The 23,444-nt window shown below is 44.2% G+C and overlaps 1 protein-coding gene across 1 annotated transcript in view; it reads left to right on the forward strand.

Annotated features, from left to right (window-relative positions):
• The first annotated feature begins 21,590 nt into the window (after nucleotides 1-21,590).
• Nucleotides 21,591-23,444, forward strand: part of KCNU1 (potassium calcium-activated channel subfamily U member 1) — a 74,600-nt gene continuing 72,746 nt past the window's right edge. The window contains exon 1 of the mRNA XM_059731813.1: nucleotides 21,591-21,713. Coding sequence (XP_059587796.1) covers nucleotides 21,591-21,713 — 123 coding nt within the window. The remainder of the gene's footprint in view (nucleotides 21,714-23,444) is intronic.

Consider the following 23,444-nt stretch of genomic DNA (forward strand, 5'->3'; position numbering starts at 1 on the left):
GTGACCCACACAGATCACAGCTAAGATGCACACTGGTCATGCATAGACACATGGCTGGAAAAAAAAAATTAAACCCAAGCTCTAAGGACTCCAGCATTTAAGAAAGTCTAGACAAGTCAAGGGTCCTGCATGTATAATACTCCTGCAGAATTAGGGCCCAAGTCCGTAAACTCATTGAAACTGAGGCTTTTTCCCCAGGGAGTTTTGTCCAGTGCTTAGTTATGTTACTGCTATAGGGTCTGTACTTGGTATTGTGGCCCCATTTTACTGTCTCAAAAACATTTTTCTGATTTGATTAGCCTCAAAATATGTGAGCACCAGTCAAGAGAAGTATCTAGTGCACCCTTTCAAGTGACTTAGCCTGAGTTGCAAGGAAAGAAAGATATCTTGCTTTTCTTCTTAAAATCTTATTGCATTAAAATTTCTTGCCCAAGGAACTAATTCAGACTGAAGTGCTTTGTAAGAAAATATGTTCATTGTCAAACAGAGTAGAACATAGAAACGAATCTACCTGTTCTTCGTAATCTCTGGTAATTACCACAACGACCCAGACTCAGAACCCGTAGCCAGGCAAGGGAGACAGAAGCTGGAATGATGAGTCCTTCAGGTTGAAGCCAGTTGGCAATTAATTCTGCAAAACAAACAGCGTAATTACTAAAAAGTAATAAAACTTTACATTACATTAAAGGGTATAATAGGTTTTCTAAGAGGATTCTATTAAGTTTAGTGCACTGGAAATATGCTATTTATAAAAGCGAGCTTTGCAAAATGTCAATAGCTTGGTATTTACCTAGGAAATTAGGCAGCCACGTTAAAAAAAAAATTAATAATTATATTTAAAAACACATTTAGAGATTCTTTCATTAGTGAAATTAATTACATAATCTTAATAGTGCTGGTAGAACATAATGGTTCCAGTTCCCGGAGCACTGAAAATAAAGAACAATCAGGAGCAAAACCCAACCCTGCATGTTTCGGGGCTGGGTTTTTCTGGTTTTGTTTTTATACAGTCATGTTTATAAGTTTAGCTTCCAGTCCTCCTCCCCTTGGGATGAATGGTGAAACTCTCACCAGCGCTGCAAGGCTGAGCCCTTTGGAATGACGTGGGGGATCCGTGGATATGATCTCAGCAGTGAAAGACAGAGGAAACCACTGAAGGATGCAGTCATGTGGCACAAAAATGGGTACCTTTCTAATTAGAAGACAAGGGGCAAAGCGAGACTGGCAGAGGCACATGTTGGAACTCTGGGCAGAGATTAGGAGTGGAGAGAGATCGAAGGGGTGGCAGTCATACCTACCACAGCAAGGGCTGCTGCAATTGTGGGACAAGCTCCTCACACATGGGCTACATTTGTCCCCAGAGCTGCTACTCTGGCTCTGGCTTCTAAAATCGTCCCAGGGAGCTAGCACTCCAAGTACATATCCTTGGTTATGCAACTGGGACTAAGGGCATTACCTGACTTTGGAAGCTATGAGTGCTGCAGAGGAGAAAGACCGCATAGGAGAGCAGCCAGAAACCTGGAATGAAAGGTAGGCAGCCTCCCTCCTGAACCACCCTCCAGGTCCATGCACCTCCTGAAAACCAGAAGTGTTTGTTGTGACAGCACTAGTTTGTCTAGTGAGGACACTGTTTTTCCAGGAACAGCCTGTAAGAGTCCCTGACTCTAGCAGCTAGACCTGGGAGCCTAGTAGGTGGATAAAAGCTAGCAGTCAGCAACTCGGAGAGAGGTAGTTAGATGTGTTAATCTGAAGTCAAGCAGAAGGCAAGGTAGAGTTGCACCTCATAAACTAACCAAGTCATTGAATTAGTCTGTAAGGTAGAAATCTACCCTGCTTTCTGCCAATAGCTAAGACCCAACCCAGAAAGAAAGAACAAGAGACAAAGTGAGATACCAAACTAATATTGAATGCCAAAAGTATGCATCCAGGACATCGGTCTAAAGGTTGATAGTCTGGAAACCAGGTGAAAAGCCAAAGTCACCAAGTCAAGGTCAGAAACTGGAGGCAAGCCAGGAATAAGTCAAAAACCTAAACCCAGGGCAGGAAGCAGGAGATGCAAACAAGGCAGGAAGTCTTGCAGACTGAAAGCTTTGCAGCAAAGCTCAGGTGCTACAGCCTGGGGCCCATCTGGGGCTCATTAAACTGAGGAATGGAGATTTAACCCTGGCACAGCCTAATCATGCAGGCCAGCAGAGCTTTCTGCATTATATGGCATCTGGGTTTTTAATAGTTATAGATTAGATCCATTAGCTTATTGCAGAAAGGCCCTGCAGTCTATTACTGGCCTCTGGAATTAGACACCCTACTGAGAAACAAACCTTCAGTGCCACTGCCAGCGGAGATAGAGCACAGGTGATTTTTGTTTTACCCATATAGACAACTGAGGCCAACGCTAAACTCTCCCGCAGGGCTTTCCCTTGACCTGCTATACTGAAGCAAAACCTGAAGAGTCTGCACTGATGAGGGCCTTATTACTTGGGAATTTTGGGCAGCTCCTGGAGCCCTGAACAGTTTTCACATTAAACTAGTTTTAAGCACTCATTAGCAGGGATCCAGGTTTTCCGTTTCCCAAGGAAAAATGGAGGAAAAAGTGGATTTAAACACACTGATTTTGCAGTTTTGAAAAGAGCTCTCTGCAGGCTGGCAGAGAGCAGGAGGAGGGCCGTCAGGCAGGGGATGCCATGCACATGCTGCCAGGAAGCCTGGAGAGCAGCTCCTGCAGGTAAGTGGGGAGGGAGGGGATTGAGACCACCATGGGGGGAGGGAATTAGGTAGGGCTGGGGCTGCTGCCCACCTGGGTGGTATGTGGGGCTCAGGGATGCAATGCACAGCCACTGGGCCCTGGGAGGGAGTGGGACAGGACCACAGGTGGCTCTTCCAGAGGTGGGACTGGCTCCCTGCTACTGCATGCACTCCTGTGGGGCATGGGGACATGTGCCCTGCAGATCTGTGTGCGGTGTGGGGGTGGGCTGCCCACTGTGGGTCCCTGGCCCCATAGTCTGGCAGCAGGGCTGTGAGTGGGGGGTGAGGGGCACCAGCAGGGCTGTGCTGGGCCTTTCATTTTAATCACAGATTTGGGGAATTTTATCAGAGAATTTGCAATTTTTTAATTTTTTTTTTTAAACCACAGGAAGCCAGGGGCGCTGCTCATTAAGCAGCTCGAAGTGACACCACTCCACTCTGCTCCAGCTCCTGTTATACTTGGGGGCAGAGGAAAGCCCTGAATAGGGGAGCTAAGGGGGATACTTACACTTCCACCCTGCAGGCCTGAAGCATGGCTTGCTCCAGACTGGGCTTAACACTCTCGCAGCTCCCAGGCTGAAGTGTAACAGGGCCCTTCCTCTGATCCCTGCTACCCAGCTGGGGTTTGGCTAAGGTTTCTGCTACTCTAGGCTACACCTTAGTGTGAAGCACCCAACACCCCTGCTCCCTACACCCAGCACCCCTGCTCTCCCTACCCCCCTTACTTGCATTTGACCTGGGGAGCAAGCAGGGCTGAATAAATTCAGTGTTTCCCAAGCAGTGCGCTGTGCCACTGTCAAAAATGAACAGGTGTGCCACAGAACTTGAGGTACAACAAGTATGCAGCAGAAAATAAGTGCCTTAGGCTGGAAAAGGTTGGGAAATGCTAAATGAACCTGTCCACCTGACCGCTGTTCCCTGGGCCAGCTCCTGAGGAGAAGGGCGGCAGCGGCGGTGGGCATGGCACCTGCTCCCCCAGGACAGACACATCCGTGAGGGGGGGACCCCAGGGCCAGGGCAGGGGCCAAACCCAGCATGGAGTGGGGTTCTTACCTTTCTGTCCTCCTGTTGGCCTGGAGCGTGAGTGCAGGCTGGAGCTCGCACTCTCACCCATCTACCTGTGTGCCCCTCACAGCCTAAGGTGCAGCCGTGGCCTGGAAGAGCTCGATGGGGTTAACTCAGAGACCCCAGGCACAGTCCCAGGGCTTTTTTTTACAGCAAAGACATGGCAGGGTTAGATGCTTGGAAAATGGCAGGAGAAAGCACATGAGGTAAGAGTGGGGGAGGGGGAATAATCATCATTAGATCATGAACAGCTGTGCAGCTGCTCTGAGTACTGGCCGCTTCCTCCTGCAAGAGGAAAGCTGAGAGCTCCCCTTTTACCTGAGGGCAACACTGCTCTCACTTTGATCCCTGCACTTTTGAAGTCCTCTGTTGTGCATACCCAAGGAGGTGAGTTTCTGCAGGGCATATTTGAGCTGGCTGGATTTATTTCTTTTATTTTTGTACTCTATCTTCCTCCCCCCTCCCCCTTTGCTGCTAGTTTTTTCTTTTTTCCTGCTTTGTTTTTTTAGGGTTTTTAAAATTTTTGGTTTTAAACAGCGGTCATTTCTAACCCTCCCCAGGTTGGTGAAATAAATGGCTGAGCTCAGGGAAGTAGCCTCTCTGGGGATGTTTTGCACCTGTGAGTTTTAAATGGGGTCAGGCTGCAGCCCTGGAAACCTAAAGCAAACTCTTTCATTCTGGTGCTTGAGCTGATAGTTTTGCACCCGCGCACTCTGCAAATACCTGCTTGGGACAAGCTAACACCTAGAGGGCAAGTGCTAGGGTGGCCGCTGCCCCTGTCTCCCATCACCTTTGGTCCTCACTGCTATGCATTCGCATTTTCACAGACCTGCTTTTTAATCTCTGTTCCACCACAGAGAGCACAAAAACACCAGCAGCCCTTCCCATGCTGGAAGAAGCGTGTTTATGCCCAAAAGCTTGCAAAGAACATTTTTTTTTCCCCCCCCCCCAACTATTTAGTCGGTCTAATGAAAGTAGTTTTGTTTTTTTTTTATTTGCCCGAAGAAACTTGTGCACCTGTCCTATCATCACACAGTCAGCAGCTGCTTCAAGAAAAGGATGTGTCTGGGGGACAAGTAGGAACAGCAACCTAGATTATTTTCCTCTGCCTTCCTCGTTATTTCTCTGTCTGGTAACTCCTGTCCTGAGATGCAGACTGCCCTTGCTCCCTGGGCCTGAGAGAGAACCCTGCACCTGGCAGGATTTGCCCCCTTCCTTAAATATTAAGTGCAGTGCTTTTATGCAGGCCAAAAAAGAGAGCAATTCCTAGGTGCATATGTGGGGGGGGCAGCAAGCTAATCCAGGCTGGCGGGGCATGAATCTGGGTAAAGGCTTTCCAGCCAAAAAAGGAAAGTTTTGGCAAAAATAAATAAATAAGTCAATCAAGGCAAAGGAAATAATTCAGGCTGGTGAGGGATGCAAGACATAGAGCTGGGCAAAAGCTTTCCAGCCGAAAAGAGTGCTTTTGCAGAAAAAAAATATCTAGGCAAAAGGGAATAAATCCATTTCTTTTTCAGAGCTGATGCAAACATGACTAAAAATGAAATGAAAACCAACAGAAAGATGGCTCTTATCCAGGATTTTAGAAGAAAAACAAACATTTCCCTGCTAGCTCTAGTTAGGTGGCCAATTCCTATAGTCTGGTGCTCCTAATTCCCATTTATACCTTTGAAAATCTTTCTCATTGCTGTGATGAATTTGGGCCTCCAAGCTGAAGGGATCATTGGCTTACCAGCTAAGCTGCTCCATTGCTTTGCTACTTTTGTCTAGGCTGTAGTTTCTTTATTGTATTGCTTATTACGTACCCAGTGGTGGATTTGTGGGAGCATCAAACCCCTATGAAGCGTGCTTGTCCAGATTAGCATGCTGTGCATATGAAGTGCATGTGGGGCAGAGTACAGGTGGTACCTGACACTTTAGGAGGTTTCAGGCAGGGTTTGAATAGCCAGTAGGTGTGGTTTGGCTCAATTAGGTGGTCAAATGACCAAAAGGGGACTACCAGATTGGAGGAGGGCTGGGTAGTCTCAGTATAAGCCTAGGAGCTGAGCTGGTAGTTGCATCTAGGGAGGCAGAGGAACAATATCACTTTTTCTGAGACTGCTAAAACAGCTGGCTATCAGGGTAGGAACTGTGGGGATGGAGGAGGTTCATTATGGTCCTGGGTAAGACCAGAAACTGCACTCTGCTGGGGGCTGGATGGTGTGGCAGAAATGTTTCCAATATCCACCTTTGAAAGTCTTCAGGTGTCATGGATGATAAAAAATGCTGGGGGTCTAAGTGACCATATCCCAAATCATTCTGAAGTCAATGAAATACTTGTACTCCCTGCAGTGGGCTTTGGATAGGGTCCCTTAATAAATCTCGCTATGTTTCCTTAAGTGATTAAAAAATGACAGCCACACATTTGTTCTTCACTAGTAATTGCTCATAGACATCAGGTGATATATCAGTGTTTGCTTTTTATGATAATAAAAAAAAATAAAAATGGAGATGCCAAGTCTGTTGGGAAAGCTGAATATATTCATGGGCTGCAAAGTCATTTGTTCTGGGAGAAATTCCATTGCTGCTGCTGCAGGTGTGCAAAGGAGTGTCCAGGAAACATCCCAAGTGCATCTAATAAATATATATTTTTTTTAATTTTGATTTTTTTTATTTTTAACAACTTACAGGATTAACAAATGCAAATGCTTTTATTGTTTACTGCAGGTATGAGCCAAAAGGCCAGTTCTGCAGACTGGCACCTCATTTCACCGCTGCTGCTCATTTAGCTTATATTCTTACCACAAAAAATGCAACTTGGAAGCCAAATTCTTACTAGGGTTTGTGCCTATGCTCACAACATGAAATACCTACCTGGAAGGCAGAGTGTTCAGTCTAGTCATAAAATCCATGCTAGGATACTGCAGGGCAAACTACTGTGTTATAGATGACACAGCACACGTGCTAAAAATGGGTTCATTTTTATTTGTCCGTTTTGTGGAACGAGTTGCGAAATAGACCCAAAGGATGTCAATATGCTGAGCAGCTGGTGGTCAAAACCACTCTGGCTTCATTTTTGTAACAGGACCTTATAAAGGGACAGCACATTTCACTCAAAACCCTACAGCACTTGGTTGGGGCAGGGGGCATGAACAACAACAGTCCTTTCTTTCCAAATACAGCTATGTTGTAAGGAGGATTTCTTCACTGGCTACTGCAGCGCAAACAGTTTTTGGTGCTGAGCAGAGCAGCTGTTAGCAATGAGAGCAATGCCACGAACTCATTAGAACAGGGAATGAAGACTGCTAGGTTTCGTTTGATAGTATAGCGGAGCTTAAAACTAGATGGATGCAAGGCTGACTAGGACTGAGCTAGCGCACTGGGACAAAAGCCTCTATTCTTCCAGAAATTAGTGGGCTTTTCAGTGTGGCTTCTGGTGGCCAGGATCTCAGGTGTATGCCTCATACAAATGAAAGTGCCTCCAAGCACAGAGCGTCTCTCTTTTTCCATTCTCCCTCTGCTCTGGTCCAGTAAAACACTTCAAACCAGATTTTAAAGAGCCCACTCCCTGTGCCTAGCACAGGCTGTTTTTTCTCCAGCCGGAGTACCAAGCAAGGCTTTTTTAGGGGGGGTTGTGGGGGTGGCTGTAAAAACCATTGGGAGTCTTTCTGTTGGCCTCAGTGGCAGCTGGCTCATATCAGCATGAGAACACAGGCAGGCTTGGGGGTGGATCAGGATTCGGAGTTACTTTACCAGACTGGAGGAACCAGTCGGGAACCATCAAATTTGGAAGTAAGCAAAGGTGCTAGGGCACAGTCTAGCAGTAGAACTTCCCTGTTGCCGAAACACTTTCTGTTACCCCGGGCTTAAATACTTGGTTCCCATGGAGGATGGCAGAGCCATGGGCATTGATGAATGTCTGAGGTATGCCCCATCCAATCTTCAGGAGCAGCGGTGGGGGTAGCACATCCTAATCTGATCCCAATACGTTGGTCAAGTTGAGGCCTGGGTTTGAGGCTGCAGACCTGCAAGACCATGACCTAAACGTGCATGTGAATAGCCCCATTGGGGTTTGTGAAATATTTTCTCAGCCAAAAACAATACATGTGGTTAAGGACTCTGCTTGATTGGGGTCTGACTTTTGGGAGCAAGATGGGAGAGAAGCGCAAGCTGACATAGCAACATGGAGGAGAGGAAAAAACCCAACGGATGCGTGCATGCATGTATGCACGTGCACATGTCTGGAAATGAGCAGGAACATGGCAGATGAACTGATTTACTCTTCTTTCTGATTAGGCTAGGAAGAAGTGGGGCAAAAAGGAGCAGAGAATGCATTTAATACAGTGGAGAATCAGAAAGAAGAGGCCAAGGTAAGAAAACTATAAACCATCAAACCCCATTTTAGCAAACACATCATCCGAGTGGAATACCTTGTAGTTCCTGCTCAGAGACAATAAATGTTATAGCTTTACAGTGAGAAGAAATGAGAACTGCCATTCCCAAAGGATACAAAATACATCTCCACATATGACAAGCAGTTAACATTATGGATAGCATCTGCCTAGGCTTTTATCATGATTTAAATTTGTTTTCCATTCACCAGGCTCAATTGCAGGAGGATAATATTGAAATGTGTAGGAACCACCGGATACAAATTTTATTATCGCCTCTGTGGTGAACCTGCAGTGGAGAGAGAAGTTTATGAGTGAGCAAGTGTGCAGGATACTTAGTCACCTCCAATATTTGCAGGCCAGATTGGAAGAAGTAATTGATTTTCTAATAATAGGGTGAATTTTCAGCTGCAAGCATAGTGTTGTGGCTTAGTCCATGTCTAGATGATGTAATCTGCGATATATGGGGTCACTGAAGTGCTTTATGGCAGTTGGTTTGTAGGATTACTTGGTAACAATCTCTCCCATGATATATCAATGCCAAGAGTCTCAGCCATTGGACTCGTTAAAGAATCTGCAGCATTTTTCACAGCCACAAAGTTGTCATCCCTTTTAGAAAGGGCTGCATTGCTGGAAGTTTTAAATGCCAATTGCAGGGGATATTCTACTGAATATCACTGAGTACTAAAACAAAAACAAAAACCCCCTCCATTCATGAAGCGCAGATGGACTCCTAAACCTCCTGGAGCCTGGTTATCCTCTGCTTATACTGGTTTTACACAAGGTTTGCTTGAACTCAGAGTTGCATTAAAACTCTTTTATGATGCTCTTGGACTGCAACTATCGCCCTACTGAAGTCACCAAGAGCTTTGCCAGTTACCTCAGTGGTGCCCATGGTTTTTCCTCAGACTTGTAAAGGGGACCATACAGTCGATAGTAATAAAAAAAATGGCATTAGTGTTGCTGCTGCTGTCAACCTGCACTGGTAGCAGAAGTTATTTCTGATTATTTGGTGTGCATGGGGAGCTACGGCGTACATGTGATCCATCATTTGGTGTAACTGAGCCTGGCATGCAGTATGGAAACGAGCAAGCATGTACAATGCATGGTAGAAAATACATGGGAATAGAGAAGGCTGTGTTCTGGAGTGTATTTGGTTTTAGCTTTCTATAGAAGAAAAAAAAAATATATATATATATATATATATATATATATATATATAATATTTTTTATTCTGAACTTCTTATAAAGTGTATCTTTGGGTCCTGATGAAAGCTACTTGTCAAATTGCACAGGGAAACAGCCTGGTGCACTTTCCTGACTGGTGCTACACAAACTAAAAGTAGTCCATTTCAAATAAGAGGCCTGTAACACAATTTTATAATAATATTCGTACACAAAATGCATGCATCAGAAACAGATGTTCCACAGTGCAATGCAACAGATGCAACTTGGGTCATTTTCAAAGACCAATTTGGAAGCAATCTCTAGAGGGCTTGGGGTGGAGCCCTATATGAACTACATCACAGAATGCAGGCATTAGATCAATATTAGCATGATCACATGTGCTTATCATCCTCTCATCAATGTGTTATACATCTACCGTCATTCTGATGGTCTGCAAGTTGCAGGAATGGGAATCAGGACCCCTGAGCTTTCCATGCGACTCGACTACAGAGTTGGCCTTGCAATTCTTGAAGAGCTAGATTGATACAGGTATATAAGCCTTTGTTCTAAGGAGCTCACCAGTCATGGCCGGCAAGGTGTGTATATAATGGGCCTAGATGAAGCAGGTGCATTCTACAAAGAATCAGCTTGGTATACAAAACATCCATCCAGGAGATGGATGGATATGTAGTCATATACATACAACACAGTATAGGTTTCTTATACTGTTCTCTATCAGGTTTTTAATAACATAGCCACAAGCGTGTTATCTGAGGATCACCCAGACCCATCGAAGCTTCTGCATGCATTTGATATGTCTATATAAATCAGCTAGAACATAGTTTAAAAGTCATATCTCCCAGGCGTAGGGTTCTGTTTTGTTTTTTATGCCATATCCTTATGCCATGTAGAGAGGATAATAAAAAAGCAGCCTGAGTGTCTAATTAGCTTTAGTAGTTGGGCTTTTGGTCCTAGTCGAAATGAGAAGCACAGATGGAGGTGCAGCTATTAGTTTAACAAAAACAACCAGTTCCTTTTAAATTTGTAGTATCCACAAGCCATTTAGTCTGTGCTTAGTATGTCTGGCACTGAAGAAGGTCTAGGCTCTGGAGTGTCCTGGTATCAGGATTTAGTAGTTCTCTAGCTGTACTAGTTTTATAACTAGGTCCTGATCCTGCAAACAGATTTGCTTCAACAGAACTGTGTACCCACATGCAGTGCTGCTGACTGACTGAATTATTTTTGTGAGCACTACCTTTGCTCGTTGTGTGCCTCAGACCATACGAGCTTGAGAAACTGCAGAAAAATTAAACAGCTTGCTACCTATTCTTCTGCCTTAACCAGACCTGCAAATCCTGCTACTATTATGACAAACCTGTGCTTACAATAGGGGACTGACGTGCAGGATCTCTGGACTCTGCAACCATGCACTGTTTCAGACTAGTCAGTTTAGTCCCACGTACCGCAGTTTCCTTCTGGGTACAGTGAAATAGCAAAGTGTTGTGAACTTTAATTTTTAATACCTAACTGAGCAACTCTTTTTTGCTAATAGAGAACACTTGCATATGGAGCCCTTACTGGCTTCATTAATATAACTGGTACAAGTAATTGCTTACCAACATGGGTAAAGATTGAACTATCAGGACTATCTATTTAGAGGTATCTACAAACATTTTTGATATAGCATGTACTTATCCTAAGCCTTTACAAAGTGCTTTGAGAGATGCTTTTACCAAGGGCCTTGAAGAGGGGAGGTATTTTCATTAGAAATGGTGTTCAGATGAATTTTGTTTTCCTTGATCTTGCTGGAATTGTACGGTTGTAGGGTTTCAAGGTCTACATTTGTATTTCCTTGTCCCATCCACACCCTGCTGCATATGGGATTTCATCAGTATTCCTGCTTAGAAGAGCTAGTATCAATATGGTTCTCATTCTCCAGGCTTAAAAATCTCCCTTTCCACCACTGACAGCTTTATGCAAGCAGCTGTAAAGTTTTTTTCCAGTGCTCATTCTGTCTGCACCAGTGAACCCACATCTCCCTCTCCAGAAAGATGGATAGTGGGCTATTTTTATATTTTGAGCCAGATTTATGTATGCCTCAGAACTGTATGAAACCAGTCACATAATAAATACATGTAACAATGAATGTAAGAAATATGGCAAATATTTTCTGCACCTCCTCCCTGTATAATACTAATAGTTCAGATTTTAAAGTTAATTTTGCAGTTGATAGTAATTCCACAAATGAAGAAGGCACAAAATAATTTCCTTCAAGTGAAACATATATACACGCATATGCTTGTACACCCATGTGTAGAAGAATCTATATCTACATTCATACCTAAGCGTGTGTGTGCATACGTACACTTTCTCATGCACACACAAATGTGTATGCAAACACATTTAAACACACAAACATATACCGATGCATATATTTATACATTGATACAAAATGATTTTCTGAGCTCTTTCTCCCATTCAGTCTCCCTTTCATGCAAGGTATTTGTGGAGAAAGCATTCAACAAATATCTTCCTTTTCAAAACCAGTTTTAAAATGCTGTCAGTATCTGTAGCAGTGGTGCCAAGTAGAAAGAGAAGATTGGCTCAACAATGCAGAAAAGAAAAGTTTCTCTTTCTCCAGTGTTCATCAGAAAAGACTGAACTGCAGAGTATCACTTTTCTTGACTAGAAGTGACAGACTATAAATCAGTCTTAATATTGCTGATCATCCTATGTGTGTGCACATGGGTCCATGTGCATGCGCGTGCACACACGCATGAGGCATAACAGCTTTGCCCACATTTGGCATGCTCCAAAGCCGCCTGCTTTGTCTAGTGATTCTGAATAATAGACAACACTGAGGCATGTATGTGAAACCTGGGTTGATGTGTGAGATGGAATCAGCAGTTTGCAGGTACTAGGTAAATTTCTAGGGGAATCAAACCTAAAAATCTTCCTCTGAGAGAAAATAGGTATCCAATTTAACCATAATACATTGTTTATGGTGCATTCCTTCTTTCAGATCATTAAAAAAAAAAATTATTTGCTAAACAAAATGTTGGTAGAAGTCATCTGGTTGTCACTTTTGAGATCTCTAAAGGTGATGGTATTAAACTTATCAGTGGCACAAGGACAGCGTGGGTCACCGCAACTCCGCTCTAGATGGCACAGCTCAGAGGGCAAGGAGGCATTTCATTCTGTATGCTCAGTCAGACCTTTCTCTCTTGCATTTGCAGCTGACAGCAAAGCCCAAGGAAAAGGTATGATAAAGATGGGTATGACAACAACAGTTGGTTAAAAGAAAAAGATGAGCAGGAGGTGAAGGACAGGTAAGGAGTGGCAAGCTTTCAGATGACTTAATTAATAGACATTTCAACAACCCTGTAGGGACTGTTGAGAGATTTGCAGGCATCCTGAAAGTGGACATGGAAGAGGGATTTGAAAGAGGATAACATGTAGGGACACAATGATTTTTTTGGAGGGAGCATCTCCTATTCCTTGTGGGCAGCCTGGATATAAAGCATGGCAGGGTCTTAAGGAAAATTGGACCAATTTGAGTGGAGTGAGCTCTAATTGTCACCACAGGCTCTTATTAGATGAGATGAAGCGTGGTAGCTCTGCAATGTCCTGTAGTTAGACAGTCCCCAGAACTAGTTGGATACCAAACTAGATGAAAAATTGGGGGAGGAAGAAAGGACAAAACACACTTCTCCATTTTCTGAACAGCTTTTCTGTAGCTTGATTTCAGGAGAGGCTTGTGAGTGTCCAAAGATGAGAGGCTTTTGGGCAAGCTTCTAGGATACAAGATGTACGCTAGAAGAATAATTATCTTCAAAGTTCCCTGAAAACCAGAGTTTAAGGTGTTTAATGATTAAAAATCTGATGTCCTTGAATATAAAAGTCAGATAAAGGAACAGCCAGGGACCCTAATGCAGCTGAAATGATAAACATAAAGGGAGCAATAATGAGTCAGCCTGAGGTGATTATATTCTCTAATTAGAACACATGTATCATTTAGGCATGTTAATCTTTGTCTGTCTAATGTGGTTTGGTTAGACTAACCTATATCCAGCGTAAGCTTCCTTGATCATGGCTACAAAACACGTAGCTGGAAGAATCATTGAACGTATGTCCGTTCCTCCAAACAATTCTCCTCTGAATGAACACCAGCACTCTGAGTGGCATAATGGATGGGATTTGTAAAGGACTTAAACAATTTAGCATCCCAGCTCCCATTTGAAATTCTATAAACCAAGCTCTTAACAGCATACGTCTCCTTTGAAAATCCCCACCAGGATCTCAGGAGCGGGAAAAGGGGGCTTGATTAAAATATAAGCGCTGACCCAACATCCAGCTGCACTTGATGAAAAACTTGAGGGGGTTTTTTGGTGTTTTTTTTTTTTTTAACATTTCAGGTCACTCTTGGTAAACTATACAGCTGGGACCACAGCTCTGTTGTAACCCATGAGACCATGGACACTAGTGGAGGGATTGGCACATAGAATTCAATCACCAGTCTAAATTCTGTAAAAGGTTGATGCAATATTGCTAATTGAATTAGCAGCATCTATTGGACCCGTTGAGGTTTGCCATCTTGCTCCTAGCAAGGAGGACTGGGTAGGCTGTAGTACTGCAAAGAGGCACCTGGGGGTTACAGTTGACCATAAGCTGAATTGTACTAAGAGCATACTATTAGTTCATAGAGTTGTCCCTTTTTGCAGTAACGTGAATGTCACTTGCAAATGAAGGGAAGCAATTCTTCCCCTTGGTTCAGAACCAGCGAGGCCTCACCTGTAGTATGATGTCTAGTTTTGGACCCCATACTTCAAGACGGATGAGGACAGATTAGAAAGCGTCCAGCTCAGGGCAACAAAAATTAATTGGGGGGTGGGGGTGGCCTGGGAGACGAGAGTTATGAAGAAAGACTGAAAGAGCTGGGGTTATTTAATTTGGAGAAGAAAAGACCGGGGGGAGGTGGGGATTTGCTAACTGCTTTCAGGTATTTGAAGACTTGTAGAGAAGATGGAGAAGGCCTATTCTGTGTGACCACAGGAGACTGGACTAGGAGCAACTGCAGGAGGAGGAATTTAAATTGGAGATTAAAATTTGCTGACTATGAGGGTGATCAAGCATTGGAAGAGGCCACTTAGAGAAGTCTGTAGAATCTCTATCCCTGGAGCAGGTTGGACGGACATGTGGCCGGGACGGTTTAGTTGGGGATGATCTGTAGATCCAGATGACAGAACAGGAACAATGGTCTCCAGTTGCAGCAAGGGAAGTTTAGGTTAGATATTAGGCAGACTTTTCTCACTAGGAGGGTAGTAAAACACCTCAACGGGTTACCCAGAGAGGTGATGGAAGGAGGTTTTCAAAACCTGGCTAGACAAAGCTTTGCTAGGATGATCTAGTTGGGGGTGGTCCTGCTTTGAGCAGCAGGTTGGACTAGATTGACCTCCTGAGGTCCCTTCCAACCCTCATTTTCTATGATTCCATCTTGACTTGAGCAGGGGGGCTAGATTAAATGACTCTGTGAAGTCTTTCAGCCCTGCTCGATCAATCCTGTAAGAGTGAATATCAGGCTCCAGTCTGTAAAAGGCAGGGCACTTTTGTTGGCGTTCTTACATGAATCACTTTGGGATCAGGTAAAGACATTACACTTTTACCCATATACATGATCGGAAACTGGTCTCTACCCATAACAGAACAGAAGTTCAGCACATGCAGACTGGCTTAAAAATGGCATAACCCACTCGAAGGTTTCCTCCCTGCACCAAAGGGTGAACATGTGTTCTGTTTGCTAGCGATCTAAACTATGCTGCTTGCAGAAAGCTATGTAATTTAAAACGATTCTGCCTTGGGCTTCATGAATATCTGTACCTAGGCTTGATAATAAAGCATTAGATAAAATAGTAGCACACCCCTCTGCACTAAAATGGTGATACTGTGGATTTCTTGGGATAATGATTGCTTGATTGGACTTAATACCTCAGGAGGCCCTTTCCAGTTCTGTATTCCTATACTCTTGATTATTCGTTTAATCCCTGTAGCTTCAAAGCCTTGCTCACCTACTTGGCTTGGAAAGGCCAGAGACTGGCTTGGGAAACTGAATGGGGATCACACTAATAGTATTCAGCAACCCTCCAGGCTACTTATGACTTCAATGCAAATACTGGGGGAGTCTGGCATTTAACAGCACTCCTGCCAATATTACTCATCCTGTCCCTCTCCCCACCCCTTTCTGTAATGGCATTTGTTCAGTTAACTCTGATTGCTGAGAGGTTTCAATAGAAGCCAATTTGTTCTCATCTCTTTTGACCAGTTAAATGCACATGCAAATAAATTTTTTCAGGAACTTTTTAAACATGGAGGGATATTGAGGGCTATGCAGCCAGTGCTGGTTTCATTCCTGCTTGCAGGACCCTTCTTCCTCTTTTTCCCGAACAGATAATTGGGTCTTATCTGTCGAGAGCTTCATCAGCATAATGATCATAATGATCGCCATAATAGGTCTTTGACAGAGTTTGAACTTTCAGCACCAAAGCTCAAGTGATAGGAAAGTATGCTAAAGGGGTAAGACTGTTACCTAGCTGCAGTAGTAGGATGCTGCCCTCTATGTGAATTAGCCATGCAAGGCACAGTACGATGCTTACTGTCCATAGTTGTCTTGCATCAGGACCCTGCTCTAAGCTTGCTTCAGATGTGCAGAAGATGCAAAGGTTGATACAGAACTCTTCTGGAGAGGGGTGAGGGCCACAGTTTCAGAAATCTGGCTGCAGCAAAAAAAAATTGAAGCCATAATGAATAGGCTAAGATGATTCTTTGTCACTCAATGGTACCTTAGTCATAAAAATGGCAGTGATATTCAAATATAAATATTTCTTTACCTGTGCATTCCTGGACTGCATGTATGTGAGGCTCCACACATGCATGTCTGTGAGGGCAAAGTTGGTAGGGTCTAAATGAAGGCTTGATAAGTCAGGAGAGAAGAGAATCCTTCATGGAGAGCTCCCCAGGTATAATTTTCAGCTTCAACACCATTTAAATTAGTATCATAGGATGTGTAGCATGTAATCACAATGCTGAGCTTCATTTGGGTCCTCGCATCTCCCCTGCCAGGCTACAGATGAAGGCTGGGGTACCTTCAGGGTTTTAGCATAGCATACAACTCCTCTGGCGCTAACCTTAGGATAGCCAGGAGTTGCCAGGGTACAGATTCTCAGCGACCAATCCTTCCTGGAAAGCCTACATGCAGCAAGGCTGCTGTGCGGATGCCACAGAAACATCATTAGCTTGAATGAGAGAAGTATGGGCAATCTTGACACAACCTTCTCTTCTGGCTCTAGTGTTGAAAGGGGAGTTTACAATTACGGTGGACAGCTTAATGCACAGATGGGCACCTTGGTTGTGAACCAAGCCACATGTATACAGCCTGAGGACCAGAAATTAGGACCTTTGGCTCCAGAAATACAGGTCCAGAGAGGAAGGGACATTTTTCTGCTTGAACCCTGCTGTTAAAAGTAGAGGGAGGCTGAAGGCTATATGCTGGAACCCCACAAGACTCTCTGGCCATTGCTGTGATGCATGACACATACTTTTCCTAGCTTTCGGAGATGCTGTGCACCTGCTCACAAAGCAATGCATCTCCCAGTCCAGCCTCTTTTTGAGAGCTCTTTGTGATGCTGTCTGCAAAGCTCCACTAATTATGTGCTGTAACTGTTGTCCTTTAGGCACTCTGTCCTCTTATCCCAGTATATTTTTTTGTACCCTCATTAAACTTAAGAGGCCCTATCAGATAAAGCAAGATTTCCAAATCAGTGTGATTGAGACAATCAAGCATGTTGCATAAGGTGGTTAAAACCCTTCATTAGCCTCGAGTATCCCTTAGTAATGAATGCAGAAAGTGAGGGAGCTTTGAAGACGAATTGAGAGGATATCTTCAAGGCCAAAGACAGTTGTGTTGAGTTTAAGTATATACAGATGTTACTTTTAGATTGACCTAAACAGGGTTAGGTTGACTTAAATGGCCTATCCTGTAGGCACTCAAAGGGCTTAAATCTCTCAAAATAAGGCACACCCATCTAAATTCACTTGAGGAGATGCATTAACTTGGATCAAGTTCAGGTTAATCTGATCTAAGAAAGGTTTAACCTGATCTTGCAAACATCTGTAAGCATTCAGTGCAGCCCCTGGCAAGCCCAGGCAACTGTCCCTAATCCCACACTCCCAACCCTGACTGGGCTGTTTTTAGCCCTCAACCTCCCATTCACAGCTGAGCAATGCTCCCCACAGACTTGACAGTCTGCCAACACCCCTGCAGACCTGTTAACCCCATCCCCTCCCGGCTCTTCCCCTATCCCACCCACCCTTCTCCCAACCCAAGTGATTTACACCAGTTTCCCTGCTTGGCCTGCAGGAAAGGCAAACAGCTGGATGCACCACTCCTAGTTTCTGTTTACACATCTTAAAGTTAGCTGCTTGAATGTAGACCAGGTACAACAAACTCCAAGTTGCAAGGTATGCAGCTTTAGGATGCACGTAGTGAGAGGGAGCTAGAAACACACACAAGTGAAAGTATGACAAGCAGATGGTCCTGAGACAGTCCATTAAAAGCACTATATAATTAAGCACTGGGTGAGGTGGAGGAGGTACTGCCTTCTCAATGCGCACATCTACACGTGTTATTAACATGGAGCAATAAAGTCTGGTGCATATTGCCCCAGACTTTATTGCTCATGGGTACACAATTTGAATATGCACCTGGGACCGCAGCACGTTGAGCCAGGTGGGAGAAGCCCAGGCTGGTAGGGGACTAACTTACCAACCCAAGACTACTCCCCACCAGCAAAACGTGCTGGGAAGGGACTGGCTAGGGCTCAAGGGAGCTCCAGTGCAGGACTAGTTGGCAGGCAGCCCCCGCACTGAAGCACCCTTGTGCCCCAGGCAGCCGAGGCAGCATCTACACATGCACTGATCTGGAGCAAAGAATTGCATTTACAAGCATTACCCTGCAGCAGAGTGAATTAGTTTACTTAATCCTAATAGCACCACATGTATAGTGCGTGTGTAGCCATGCCCAGTAAGGTGCAAGGCTGAAATGCTAACCCCATGTTCTGACAGAAGTGCACATGGACATTTTTGCATAATTTGTGGGGATGGCTGCCTGCATTCTTCCAAGGAAAACAGAAGGCTGACGTTTTCAGAGCTGTCATGTGGATCTGAACACGATCACATTGGGAGCTGGGGACCACCATGAAGTTTTGAAAAGCTCTTGGGGCTTGCCAGTAGTCTCCTGCCTCACACAGCAAGTCCCTCCAAGGCATGGTCAAGTAGGATAGAAAGCGGGTCCTGATCTGAGGCTGCAATCTCTAGAAAAGATGCTGACTAGCTGCTAGCTATGAAATGCACTTGACCAATTCGGATTCCTGCCAGTAGACTGCACGCAGCAGTTCCTGTACATGCATATCCAATCCACAATAGCATTTCTCAACTGGAAACTCTTTGTGTACAGAGGCACCTGTGTTTCCTCTGTAGATGCAGCAGTTTGGCACGTTCATTTGGCTGGTGCCTGTAAAGCTGCTAAGGGACCCAGTTCCAGCAGAGAGGAAGCACCACAGGAACACGAGGGATTATTATTACCATAAAGAGAAAATGAGAAATGGCCTGGTTCATAAAGTAAAAAATATATGGCAAGGTATATTCTCTGCGTGAGCGCATTTGATTTTTCTGTTGCATCAGAAGCGTTTCTCATGTTAGGCAAAATAATGGCCTTTTTAAAGAGATATTAGTGGGTTATTTTCCTTTTGCTGCAGGTGGCATTAAGATGAGAGACCCTGGCTATTGTGCTATCAATTTGGTTAATGATTATTAGAGGAGCAGGTGATTTCTATTAAAGGGAAGTGACAGACTGTCTATTAGATATAGATGCATGTTTATTAAATTGGAAGCCTGGAGCAAGCAGCCTGCCTCATTTGCTTCCAAATTCAAGGCTGATCCATTTTATTTTGCACCTGGAAGGTTCATAGCATGGTTAGAGCAGAAACTGTTTGCCAGGCAGGGATGGGAAGACTGATGCACCAGTTCACTGATGTTTCTTCTGACAGAAGAGGCAAGGGGGCTGGGGAAACGCAGCCCAACCCAGGAGTTGCACACTTCATTTTCTAGCATCTTAACTGCAGGGATTTGGAATTAGGAGGGTGCAAAGAAGGTTTGAGGATTTTATCTTTCTGCTAAATCCTCTGTCCCAGTAGGCCCAGATATGTCCTAAGCTAACAGGAACATAGGAGTTCTTTGGTCAAGCAAGTCGGTATCCTGTGCCCCCAAGCCAGCATCGGCTGCTTTGGAGGAGACTGCAAACACCTTCTTAACAATGCATAATTATAGAACAGCTTGCCCACACAAAACATCTCTTTGCAGCTCTAATAGCTAGTGCTAGGCTTATGCCCTGAAGCAGCTGAGTTTGCCTATTTTCTTTATTCTGTCTAATAAAAGGCAGACCTTCTCAATACCAAGAAGTGAAATCCTAATCCATTGGGCAATTTTCCTTCTTTCTCCTGTTAAGCTCCTCACTTTCAGGAATGGAGCAGTGGACTAGTCCTATGGGTTAGACAGTCACAAAGTATCCTGAAGGCCTGAATGAAGGAGTCAAATATTCTCTGCTTATTTGTATTGATTGTTAGACACTAACATGATGGAGACTACCAAGGATCTAGATAGAGTTTTTTTCCACTAGCTCCCTTGCCTAGCAAGGGAGAAGAAGGTATTCGCGCTCCTCATATGATTTGCAGAGCTCCAGCATGAGGTTAAAATATATATATTTAGTCCAGGTAACACTGAATATTCCTTCTTCCTCCAGAATTGTAGGGAAGGAGAAGCCAAAGTTGTAATGTTTTTTGTTACGCAACTCCTCTGAAGTTGTCTCTGATAGTGAGTTATACACTGTGTGGAATATCTACTGTATGCCTACTTTAGAAATACAATATTGTGATGTATTTGTGTATGTAATTGTGTGATGTGTGCATATACCAATGCCATCTTTGGGATAAATAGGAAGTGCTAGTGTGTGTGTGTCATACAGCTAGTTGCTAATGGTGATTAACTTTTAATTCTGTATATTTGAAGCAGGGAGAACTGAGGGACTTTTTATAGATACATTTGTGGAGTATTAAGGAATGAGTTCCTATCATTCCTTTGTAACTATTAGACTGACAGTCTGGGGAACTGTATATTGTTGCACGTCTGATTCAGCAGCACAGAGTGAAGTCTACTTGGCCATGAAAATGTTAGAACCAGGGGCTCCAGATGTTTGATCCTCACTTTCCCAATGACTCCCCAGGCAGCCTGGCTTAAATCTCTCCCTTAGTTTTCCTATCTGCAAAACATGGCCTGTGCTGAGCAGAGCACAGTTAAAGGACATACGTACATATTTCTGTAGTGTTTTGTGCTGGACGTGGGCAGCACATGGAGTTGTGTGTCCCCCCCGTCCCCCACAAACGTATGTAATCCTGAGCATGCACAGCAGTGAGGCATAAACCACGATTTATTCAGATGAAATAAAATAAGGCAAAAGTCTGCTTCTGGTGAACTCCCTGTTCTAGTTCCTGTCTGCCGTTGCAGAGACGGAGGAGTGCACGTATCACTTCCTTTCCTCCTGCAGGTCTGTTCTCTTGCTGAGTGGTTGTGATTTGTGAATGACCCTCTGCTGCTCTGGGGACCCTTAGACTGAGAAATGAGGCGGGGCTGTTTGCTAGCCCTTTTCCAGGCCCGCCTCAAAGACGTGCATGTGCTACCACCTAGAGGCGCAACAAATTTATGGCTGCACTACCTCTCAGAAACTTCAAGAGAGGTTTTTGGAAAAAAGAAAGAGGTTAGTACCATTGTAGACCCCCGGATTATAAAGATGTAGACATCCCCTCTCTACTCAAATGTAGGTTCCTCTGGGATGGGAGAAAGAGAATACGACTGTCCCTGTTTTACAGATGAGGAGCTAAAGCATGTGTGATTAACTGCCTTAACCAGCAACACACAGCGAGTCTGTGCTGAAGGTAGGAGCCAAACCCAGAGGAACTGAGTCCGCACCTGAGACCTTAAACTGAATGGTGGTCTTCCCCTGAATGTCATGAAAGGGCTTCTGCTGATGTTCCTTGAGATTTGTGACTTGTATCATGGGGTGAAATGCAGAGGATGTACGCAGTGAGCCTTGTCCGCTGGTTTGCTCTATTCTAGAGGTATGTTTGGAGAGTTCTTGTGATGACGGGTACCCCGTCGGGTTATTCCAAGAAGCCCATCATTTTGGGCAATCTCTTTCTGCTTACTCGCTGCAATCCACCATCTCCATACACCTTACAGAAAAACCAGACATGGAGAGAGATTGTGAGTACACAGCCAAAGTCATCATGGGTGAGCAAAGCACAGTGACGGCAGGAAAAGCCAGTGAAAAGTTGCCCTGCTTAGGGGAATAGTTCGTTTTTTGGTTTTTTTTTCTTCCTGTCTCTCTCTGGAAACTTATTTAAAAAATGTTCAGCTTCAGCTTGAGCATTTTGGAGCCTCGTATAGGGAATTGATTGTAATTGTGGTGTATCGGTCTTGGTGAAAACACAAATAACACTCTGCCAGATGACAAACTGTCCACAATCTTGTCTTCACTATTCAAAACGCATCCCATCCGCTCCAATCATTCACAGTCCCCTCTGACACTCAGATGGGAGGAGGGTGGGTATTAAATAATGACTGTATTTAAAGGCCACAATAATACATTCTCTGCCCGCCAGCCGAAGATTTGCTGGGCTGTTATTTCCCCACTCGGTTTTCATGGGCATGCGTTTCGCCCATTCAGGCAAAATCACCACTTCCACTCTCAGCTGTCCTGATTGCATGAAGAAGAGTCTGATTGCATTATTCATCTGCAGGGTTCATAAAAGATTTAAAAAACTCTTGAAGACCTAAAGCTTTTGATGAAATGATGTTTCAGTAGAGGGTGGGGGGAAAAAAACACCAACCCAGTTAACTGGTTTCGTTTCATCCCATAACTACCTCAGCAGCTGCAGATGGGGTGGCTGGGCCTGAATGGGAGGAGGTGGGTGTTTATTTTTTTTCATGAAGCAGGCTGTTGCATATATAGCTATTGTGCTGCTGCGTTTCCTTTGTTCTCCCCTCTGGCCAGGGCCCCACTAGGACACCAGCCGCTCCAAAATCTTTCTTACAATGAAATCCAATGGCAGGACTAGCTAATTTCCAAGGTTATGCTGCCACCTGTCAACAGAAAGGCAGAATGCCGCCTTGTCCCAAATCACTCCTTCCTTCTTGCCATTCTTTCCTAGGACACCGTGAAATCTGAATTTAAGTGACATCAAAAGAAAACTTGAGGTTTTATCTTATTCAAGTGGTTTGATGAAGACATTTGATGCGTTTGGCCTATGGCAGTGTTTACCACCTGAACCCTTATCACCCCCTCTAGTTCTAAATGGAAAATGTCACGTTCTTCACATTTCCTTTGAACTCCATATGGACCCAACCTAAAACTGCTCTAAATCCCCCAACCCCGTCACCTTTCCCCAGCATGTTAGGTGCTCAGAAATTGAAACCGATCTGCAAATGCCTCTTGATTTCATGCATCCAGGTTGTAGCCATATGGGTCTAGAGGCAGAAAGAATCCAAACTCGTGGAAGCGATGATATCTTTTTATTAGACCAACTAGATATTTGCAACCAGATTATTTTATTTGCCAACTTTTGGCCGCACACACACTTCATCAGGCATAGGAGAGAGCAGAGATTGTAAAAGCTGTCCTAGGTAGAAATGCAAATTCGTATTTCACATATTTCCACTCTTCTGTGAAATGTGAGACACCATAACCTGAAGGAAATATACTTCTACATCCTGCTTGCCACCAGACAACTTGAAGGTCAAAAGACTTTTTCAACCTTTCTCTGCTCCTAACTTGGACAAAATGAACTATTCCAAACAGGAGACTTTCCCACACCTTCAGCTTTCCTGCGAAATATGAATTTTCATTTCTGCTTAGGAGAACTTTTACAATCTCTGCTCTCTCCTATGCCTGACAAAGGGGGTGTGTGTCCAAAAGCTTGAAAATAAATAAAATAA

This window comes from Alligator mississippiensis, chromosome 7 (genome assembly GCF_030867095.1).
Source record: "Alligator mississippiensis isolate rAllMis1 chromosome 7, rAllMis1, whole genome shotgun sequence".
NCBI classification, from domain to species: domain Eukaryota; kingdom Metazoa; phylum Chordata; order Crocodylia; family Alligatoridae; genus Alligator; species Alligator mississippiensis.